The sequence below is a fragment of the Rhinoderma darwinii genome, chromosome 5 (genome assembly GCF_050947455.1).
Source record: "Rhinoderma darwinii isolate aRhiDar2 chromosome 5, aRhiDar2.hap1, whole genome shotgun sequence".
NCBI classification, from domain to species: domain Eukaryota; kingdom Metazoa; phylum Chordata; class Amphibia; order Anura; family Rhinodermatidae; genus Rhinoderma; species Rhinoderma darwinii.
The window spans coordinates 242,881,267-242,891,637 of NC_134691.1; the positions used below are offsets into that span (position 1 = coordinate 242,881,267).

Consider the following 10,371-nt stretch of genomic DNA (forward strand, 5'->3'; position numbering starts at 1 on the left):
TATTGACGACCAGATGAGTGTGGGATTTATGAAGAGCTATGGCAACACCACAAGATCTGGAATGTGAATTGTTACTGAAATGCCAGTGTGTGTAAAATTTGTGTCTAATAGCAGGGGAGTGACTCGCTTCCTGGAAACATGCAATATGTACCTTACGCTTATGAAGGTGGTGCAGGATTTGCTCTCTCTTCTCAGGCGTATTCAACCCCTTCACGTTGAAGGAGGCTACAATAAGGTCAGCCATGGACGTATGCAGAACCGCATTCTGAAACATTCCGGAAAGAACAGGAGCAGTAGGAGTCCAGGATCACCACAAGTAAGAGGAAGAGAAGAGGGAGGAACGGTCTAGGGAAAGAAAACACTGCATGAGAGAAAAACAAAAAGAACAACAAAAAAAGGCAGCAACACAGAGACTGCCGCAAAAGCGAAATAAAAAAATGTGAAGGACCAAAAAGCGACCGCTGCACTCTGGATTGGTCCAGTACCTATGGGGGGAAGGTGACAGCTACGCATGAGAGCGACCCACTCTCCCCAGCATATAATGTCAAAGTAAATATAAACCGCTATTATTATAGATACATTGAAAATAGAGGGGAAGGCATATGGTGCAGTAGTGAATACAATATCTAATGCAGAAAACAAACTAGGCATCTCCCAGTAAGCAAGAACAAAAGATGACTTCCAGGAACTTAAAGAATCACGTAAGGCAAACTAAGTCCCGGAGTGGACAAACAGGGCTCCCAGCAGCGCAAGTCCTCAAGCTGAACGGGCAGTCTCCTCTGGCTGTGCAGGTACCCGGTCGCGTCCGCAACCGACCCCCTATAGAGTCCGGGTGAGAAGGAGGGCGTCCTATGTGGGATCCTCTGCCAGCAGAAGACAACAACGAGGACCAGTCTTGGAGGGAGACATGAGGAAGGCCTAGATCCCTGAGGAAATCAGGCAAGTCATTGGGAGATCTCAGCGTATAGGTGTGACCATCGCATCTAACCATTAAGGCAAAGGGGAAGCCCCATCTATAGATGATGCCTCGATTCTGAAGAACCTCCAAAAGGGGCTTAAGAGCTGCTCTTTGTGCCAGAGTGTGCCTAGATAGATCCGGCAGTATACGTATCTGCGTACCGTGATGAAAAATTGTGGGCTGTTGTCTGTTTTTTTGCAGAATAGTGTCCTTTATAGCATAGAAATGTATCCGGCAAATGACATCTCTGGGCCGCTGGTCATCAAGGCTCAGTGGACGTAGGGCTCTATGAGCACGGACAAGTTCAATATGGGTATTTGGGGGACGACCCAATAACGTATTAAAGATGGTTGACAATGTGGAGAAAATATCTGATGCAGGAATAGATACAGGCAGTCTCCTAATACGTATGTTGTTCCTCCGATTACGATTCTCAATGTCGTCAAGATGTTGTTGCAGAGTGAAGAATTGAGCAGTGATGCTGCAGAGTGGATTGCATGGTGACAAATGTTGCATTGTCAGTCACACGGTCATGAGCAAGGGTATCCACTCTCGCAGAAAGTGATGAAAGTGCAGCTCGAAACTGTGAAAACTCCAATTTACATTTGTCCACAATCTGTTTAGCAAAAAAAAGTCATATCAGCCCTAGTGGCCAGCGTTTGGACCATCTGACGAATATCCAAAAGAGTTGCTGGTCTATCCTCACAACCCGGTACAACTGAGAAGTCGTATGACTTAATCCGAAAACAGCCGGCATTTCACCCGGATTGCGGGCAGAGTCCAGAACATGGTGGCTGGGAGAGAGGATGGCAGAACCCTGGCTGCGGGCATGGGAAAGAGGCAAGGACTGGTGAAGAGAAGGAGACCCCTGGGGCATAGAGGATGGCTGGGCATGCGGGGGGCTACCCCATGAGGAGCCAGAGGACCATGTGGGGGAACCTCCCATTGGTCCAGGACCCCGGTGAGGCTGGAGGGTTATGCGGGCCTGAGTAGCGGAAAGGGGAACATGAGGTCCAGGACCCCCGTACTCACTGTGCAGATCCATCGGTGGAGAGGGTGTCCCGCGGAGGCCCGGCCTGAAGGTAGGGCCGATGCAGAGGCCCAGAAACTGCGGGCAAGGAGTCCTCCAGTGCAGGCGTGCCTGCGCTGCATGGCGCCATCCTGAACACCTCCTGGGCAGGAAGTGGGACCGCAGGTCCGAGAGTCGATTCCGGGCGGGAGGCCACCCAGAGAGACTACCCAGAAGCCACTTTCGGTCTCATCTACGGCAGTCATGGCGGCCATTTTGGAGGGCCGCGTGTGAGGCCTGGAGTGGAGTGTCTGCCTCGGCGGCATTCCCGGATGCAGCAGCGGAACACAGGGGGGTTCCCACAGACAAGACCTCCCCAACAGGGGAGGCCAGCCGGGACACAGCAGCGGTACAGGCAAGGCCGGGATCTGTCACAGAGAGGCCGCGGTGGCCATCTTGGCAAGCTTCCCCACGCGGAGCCTGGTAAACCAGCACCCCTATCACAGAGCGAGGAGGCAAGGGCACCCTGCGATGGATCCAGAGGAGGTAAGGAGACCTCCATGGATAGCGGGGCAGTGTCCCCGGTGCACTGGGGCAGCCCAGGTGTTCGGGCCGGGCAGCCATCTTGCCCTCGTGCCTCAGGCCGGAGCCAGCCCCGCAGCTGCCTAGGAGTTTGCCTCCTGAAGTATGCCCCAATATCACCCTGAGAGGATGAGGGCTGTACAGATGAGGCTATCTTGCCTTTTTTGCTCGCCTTCCCCATTGTGAAAGCTGGGTGACAGCAGATATTGGTGAAGCTGGTGGAGGAGCTCAGGAAAGCAAGTCTTCACACATCCATAGCTGGCCACGCCCCCCGATATGACTCTTTTTGAATGAAGATATGACTTATGCTCATTAGCATACCGTGCAGGAACACTAAAAAAACTGAATACTAAAGGTAGAGAGCCTACTTAGAAGATAATTAAAGGTTTCATAAAAAATATTTTTCACCCACTTCCACCGGGTATTGCTGGTTTAATAGGTGAAATGGTGAAATGCTGGTGACAGGTTCCCTTTAAGCTAACATTTTGCAATATAAACATATGCTATAAAGCAGTGGTCTCCAACTCTCCCTCTGTTACAGAACTACAGCTTCCAGCATGACCTGACAGACTACAAAGAAGTGTAAATATCAGTTTAAAAAAGCATTTGTAAATAAAATGTATTAAGCCCTTAATGACAGCCTGTTTTGGTCATATGGACCACGCCAATTTTTTTCAAATCTTTCTTTTTAAATGTATCTTCTTGTAAGACCGATAGTAATACCACACCAAATAGTTACTAGTTAACATTTACTATATGTCTACTTTAGTCGATTGTGCTATTGATTTACTCCAAAACAACGGAACCCTGTCCCAACGGTGACAAACGGAAACTATTAGCTAGGTTTTCGTCACCATTGAGTTAAATGGTGAGGGAAACGGAAGCTGAGGTTAGCGTTTCGTTGAGGGGTTAACCCGACGGAAACCATGGCACTATACCAGACCTTGGCACTATACCAGTCACTAGAGAATCTCTGACTATTATGAAGTGGGGGACAGAAATAACGGAACTAAGTTCTTTTAGAACTCTAGGGTGTAACCCATCTGGTCCCGGGGCCTTGTGCATATTATATTTAACTTAGCTCAACAGCACTGGCATCGGCTACATCAGCTGATCTTTCTTCTGTTGTATATACAGAGCTAAATAACCCATTTAGTAACTCTGCCTTCTCTTTATCCCCTGTGACCAACTCCCCATTGCCACTATTTAGGGATCCTACATGTTCAGACCGTTTGTTTTTTTGCATTTATATACTTGAGAATTTTTGGGGATTTGTTTTACTATACTTGGCCAGCTGCCTTTCATTTTGTATTATTGTGGATTTTATTTAGCTTCTTGTAATTTACAAAGGCTAAAGCTGTACCCTCACATTTTGTATTTTTCAAATGCTCTTTTTTTTGTCATATATTGGCCTTTTTACAGAAGGTGTAAGCCATGTGGGGTTTAATTTTAGTCGTTTATACTTGTTACCTATAGGAATAAATTATACAAAGTATATTTTAAGATCTCCCATTTATCATTTGTACCATTATTTGACATTAGTTGTTCCCAGTCTATGTACTGAACTGCAGCCCTCATCCTGTGGAAATTGTCCTTCTTAAAATTAAGTGTGTGTGCCCTCCCAGCATGTGTTTGTTTTTTACAGTATAGGTAAAATATAACTATATTGTGATGACTGTTACCGAGGTTTTCACAAACAGTGACATTCCGAAAAAGCTCTATATTGTTTGAAATGACTAGATCCAGCAGAGCGTCACCTCTAGTCTGGTCTTCCACAAACTGGGCCATAAAATTTTCCTGCAACAGGTTGAGGAAATTTCTCCCCTTTGCAGTTGAAGCCGAACCATGACACCAATTAATATCCTGGCAATTAAAATCTCCCATTATCACTACAGTACCCACCTGTGCAGCCCGCTCAATCTGTTTATATAGCTGACCTTCCATCTCCTCTGATATATTGGGGGGGTCTATAGATTACACCAAAAGTAATTTTTTTTCAGTGTTTACCTCCCTTTGTAATTCCACCCACAAGGTTTCAACCTCCTCACAATCTTCACCCACTATTGCCTCTTTCACACTCGCCTTCATATCACTTCTCTTATACAGACATAAACCACCGCTTTTCCTATTTGCCCTGTTTTTCCGAAACCGTGTAAAACTCTGTAGATTTACAGCGGTCATGCCCATGGCCGCGGGCCGTCCAGGCTCACTCACCTTCTGATGCCCGCAGTCATGGATCTGCGAGCGCTGGCCCCAGTCTCCTCCTCAGGAGACACCAGTGCTCACTTCCATTCACCTCGGCCGGATCCCGTAGGGTGCGCGCGCACGCTCGTGCCCACTCTCAAAGGGGCTTTTATGGTTAATTAGCCCTTAGCACCCTGGACTATAAGAAGGGACCAGCCCTTTCCTCCCACGCCTGAGCGTTGTTGTCGTACCCAAACTTTGTCTAAGCAAATGGTCTCCTAGTGGTTCCCAGTGTTCCCTGTATCCCGTGCTATCTTGATCGAGTGCCGTGCTGAAGTCCTGCGGTGCTGCATTCCATGCCTGTCCTGCTTCACCACGCCTGACGTCTACCTGCTGCCTAGTCCCAGTCGAGCCTGCCTTGCTACTGTCCGAGCTGCCATAGGTACCCTATAAGAACTATAGACTGTAACCTGCGCCCTGTTGGCCAGCTGCCATACCGCCAAAGCGGTACGGCCCAGTGGGTCCACGAAACCCAACGTGATAACAGCCCAGTCATGAGAAGAGTCTAGACATGTTTCAGCAACACCAACTGTCACGATCTGTGGGTGTGTGGACCCACTGGGCTGCACCGGCGTAGTGGGATGTCAGCTGGCCAAACTATAGTGTACCAAGTTATTATATATAGTCCAAGCACAAGGGTACCTGTGATAGTCCAGACAGGAGCAAGGGCTAGGCACAGATGGGATCTTGACGGCAGGTGATGCAGACGAGACAGATGACACCAGATGTGGTGTAACACAGCAGATGTGGCCAATGGCAGAACTTGACTCCAACACTATAGTGGGCACAGCTACAACACGGGATACAGGTAGTAGGGCACGGGAAAAACAGGAACAGGATAACACTAAGGGACCATTTGCAAGACTAACAGAGGAATATGAACAATGCACAGGCAAGGAGTAAAAGGGCAGAGCCCTTCTTATAGTCCAGGTTGATCATGAGCTAATTAACTATTTTTTAAATGTGCACGCACTAGCGGATTGGAGCGGAAGTGAGCAATGGCTTTTCCTGGGGAGGAGATGCGGGCAGCACTCACGGACCATGGCTGCGGCCGTTGAGGGGTGAGTAATCCCAACGGTCCGCGGCTATGGATGTTACACCAACTATATCAATATGTTCCTCCAGTACCCAAGCCTCAAGCTCCCCCATTTTTCTTGCTAGATTTCTGGCATTTGTGAACATACACTTTAACTTGCATTTCAAATTGTCACTTTCAGTATCAGAAATGTGATTATTTGACATTATTTGGGAATTTTTATTTTCACTGTTGTGTAACAAAGGGATCTCCTTATCCTGTTGCCTAGTCCTCTCCCCACAGTCTATTTCCCCCCCACCAATATAGTCTGACGCCTCTCTGACCTAACTACCCATTTATTTTCTTGATTGACCTCCCTCCTCAGCCCTAAGTTTAAAAACTCTACCTCCCCAGATAGAATTCTCTCCCCCAGCACAGCAGACCCCCTTCCATTTAGGTGCAAATCATCTGCAGAATACAGTTTGGACCCCCAATGAAAAGTCAGCCCAGTGCTCTAGCAACCCAAAGCCTTCTCCTCTAAACCAAGACTTAATGTAGCGCCTCCTGTTGCCAACAGCCGATCGGCTAGTAAATTAGCTCCTCGGCTCTATTTGTCATGTAAACATGCTACATTGCTGTGATTGGTCAGTCACTACTGCACAGCGATTGGTCCCCCGCCGCATCATAGTGACTATCTGCTGTCTGTGACAGCCAATATCACTGTTCTGTCACCATGTCTTTTGACATGGTGACAAAACCAAACCATGACGTAATTGTACTTCATGGTACCTTAAGGCAGGGCAAACCATGACTTACAGTTGCATAATGGTGCGTTAAAGGGTTAATCTAGCTATACACATGTAGCTGTCGTCTGAACGATTGGTTAGCTGACAGCTATCTCTCCCATTAACACGGCAAGTTAAAATCCAACGCACCCGATACCAATCCAGTCGGGATACAAATTAGATCCTGTGAGGGTCAGTTGACATTTATCTAATGTGTATGGCCAGTTTCAGGCATATGTCGCCAATATTATGTAAACATACACTAATTTGGCCTGACTGTAACTACCTATACTATAAATTGAACAAGTTGTTAATGATTTTCAACAAACTTTAGCTCAGTGCAGACCACGTTTGGAGATTACTTTTGGCGGGAAACTACTTTATGCCCCAGACGTATGCAAAAAACAAAACAAAAAAACAACTTTTAACTGCTTAGTTTTTGCATAGAGTTGCATTGGAAAGCTGAGTTGACAATTTTATACATAATTGAGACTTACGGTAGGTATATCGGCCAAACATATTCCAAAAATGATTCATGTGAAAACCGCCTTCTTAAAAAAATTAGCATTAAGCAAACACTTGAATTCACCTTACTAAAAAGCTTTCTATGTTTACAGTTGTCAATTACGAATTTGATGTGATTGATTATTTCTATGTTTTTTGGGCATTTTGAATATTTAATAAAAACAGAAAGTTCAAAAAAAAGAAAAAAAGCATATTTTTTTTCGAGCAGTATAAACAGGTTTGTTCCTAACGCTGCTTACATTTAGTAGCTCTAAATATACTAATGATGATATATGTTATTGTGTTCTAAAGGTCAAATTACCTGTGATGTTAAAGGTTTTTAAGCCTTTTCAATTAAAGGGGTTTTCCCATGAAGGACATTTATGACATATCCGCGGGATATTCAGTTTTATGGGACTTACGGAAATGGCATAGCTCAGCGAGTTACGCTGATTCCGTAACTCCCGACCATGTAATCAGTAAGTGGCCGGGAGGCAGCGTGAGCACAAAAAGCTAGAATGGGGTTTAGGGGGCCCCGTTCTAGAGATAAATGCGGGTCCCAGAGGTGGGACCTGCATCTATCGGACATTTATGACATGTCCTGTGAATAGGTCATAAATGTCCTTCATGGAAAAACCCCTTTAATGCTTAAAATTACAGTACTTTTATTAGTACTGCAGGGGGAGCTTCTTTTGTGTGACTTATGGTCACCGTGATTAAACAGTGAAATTATTTACTACTGCATAATTCTCTATGTATTGCCTGTGTTATGTTTCTAAAAGAAGAGTGATGTCATTTTAGCTGCGGTGGTTTGTGTCACACTTTTAAATCGTTTGGATGGAGACCAGATCAGCAGTTCTCATGAAGTCCTGCTAGAGTATCAACAAAGACCTCAGAAGTTAGTTGGATACTTTATAAAAAAACGTATTTCTCAGGTTTAAGTCTGGACTATGACGGTCACATAACGTGCTAGATTGTGATGACCAGGATGTTTTGTAGAGCTAGACATGTTCGTTTTACACAACTTATATGATGCTGTTTAAAGGCTATGTAAACTTTTGCAACCATTTTTTTTATTGCTTCTTTGCATCTGTAAAGTTGCTTCATTTATTACCTCAAAGTCTAGAATTTTAAAAAAACAAAAAACTGTTTTGTGACTCCAGATCTAGCACAGTGCAGGTCTATGTGTCTCAATGGTTACAGACTACAAACAAACCCTGTGTACTCTTTTAATATTACTACTTTCCATCAGGAATTTTCTAAACTACAGGCAGTAGAAGAGAGAGCAAATAAAAGGGAGTAAAACATGCCTTCCATAATCGTGAAGACACATAAGTTTGCCTAGAAGCTGTACACACAAAACGGTAGAATATTTTTAAATAAGCAGATTTACAAAATTGCATTACTTTTTTCATTTTAGATGTATTAGAAAAATATAAATAATAAAACGTTAAAAAAACCCTGTACATATCCAAATCAACAATCATCTAGTATATGTGTTATCTATGTTGACATTATGACTACACTGCTTTTAACCCATCTTAGGGTATGTTCACACAGAGTTTTTTGCAGGCAGAACATTCTACCTCAAAATTCAGTTTGCAATTTTGAGACAGATTTTGCTCTGCCTGCACGCCGTTTGCCGCTTTTTTTCACTGCGTTTTTCGCCCGCGGCCATTGAGCGCCGATGGGCAAGAATGCTGCGAAATACGCTTTCTCTGCCTCCCATTGACGTCAATGGGAGGTCAGAGACATAAACGCTCGAAGATAGGGCATGTCGCTTCTTTTTCCCGCGAGACGGTTTTTCCGCTCACGGGAAAAAACGCCTCCACCTCCTATTGAAATCAAGGCATTTTCGGCCGTTCTTTGGCGTGTTTCCTGACATGGTTTCCGCGTCAAAGTACTCTGTGTGAACTGACCCTTAAGTAGTTTTCACTGTTCTTATTATTGGTTTGTTTTAGTCTGGCATTTTGCTTATAGTTCATCTCTTTGATAATTTTCTTTGCCATTCCACCTTCATTTGTCAGTAATTCCATTGTTTCATACGGTGTATAATTTATACTGTATATCTCAAGAGACTACAAACTAATGTATCACAAGTTATAATTTTTTTTAAAAAGGCTTATTTTCAATCTATGTATTGTTTAACCCATCTTGTAATTATAAAAAGTATTGATGCAACAATTATTTTTTGTTAATTATTATGTTTCAAATAAAAACAAATTGTAATGTTTCTGAACTATTTTGACAATTCTTTATGAACATCTCTTTCCTCACTTTAGGAAAAGCATTCTAGTTTTGGACAGTAACATATTTTCTAAGATTGTAGAGCCCTTAACATTGAGGTTACCTTTACAGGGTTATTACACTTTTCATTGTTATGAAAAGTTTTACAACTTGTCAGTATATTTTCTGTATCAATTCTTAACAATTTTCCAAATCTCTGTTTGCAGTCATTCAATAGGGACCTTCATTATCTACTTCCAGTGAAAACTTTCCTGATCATGTGATGAACATACAGGTACATGGCTTGTTTGGAGTTACAATACAGTTATTCGAGCTGTCTTGTAAGCCATGCACCTGTGGACTCATCACATGATAGGGAGAGATTTTAATCCATTGAAAGTGAGCAATGCAGGTTCCTATGAAGCAGACATCTTGAAAATTGTGCAGAAAACTTTTCATTATACAAAGAATAACCTTTCTTTGCTGAATCCGTAATACCCCTTTAAGGCTAGAGCATTTTTTCAAAGTACAATACAATACAAATTAATTTAGGTTTCACCAAAACCCAAACACAAATAGTGTGAAAAATATGCAGCATATACTAAGCAGCATGCCCTATATGTTGCGAATGTTTGAAATAGGTTAAATCCTCAGCCAATTCTATGACAAAATTTGCATATAAGATACAGATATATTTTTGCAGATTTTTAGGCTGAATCCACTGTGTATTTTTTATGCTGTGTGTGAACGCAGCCTATAAGTTTAACCTCCATTGTGGGTAAACTATTTGAGTGTTTTCTTGCTATCCTGGAGTATATCAATGAAAATAAACTGTTAACGCGGCATCAGCATAGGCTAAGAGTGATCTGTCCTGTCAAACCAATCTAATTAGCTTCTATGAGGAGGTAAGTTCTAGACTGGACCTGTCTAAGGCTGTGGATGTGGTGTGTCTAGACCTTTGAAAAGGTGTTTTATACTGTGCCACATAAACGGTTGGTATATAGTGAAAATATGTGTAATTGTAATTAATATGTGATAGAAAACAGAG

General features: G+C 43.6%; 1 protein-coding gene across 3 annotated transcripts in view; it reads left to right on the forward strand.

Moving 5' to 3' along the window:
• UPP1 (uridine phosphorylase 1) overlaps nucleotides 1-9,244 on the forward strand; it is a 209,764-nt gene extending 200,520 nt beyond the window's left edge. For all 3 annotated transcript variants that reach the window (XM_075828559.1, XM_075828557.1, XM_075828558.1), the window contains exon 8: nucleotides 7,899-9,244. In XM_075828559.1, the coding sequence (XP_075684674.1) occupies nucleotides 7,899-8,038 (140 nt within the window). In that variant the 3' untranslated portion in view covers nucleotides 8,039-9,244. The remainder of the gene's footprint in view (nucleotides 1-7,898) is intronic.
• Nucleotides 9,245-10,371: the final 1,127 nt, after the last annotated feature.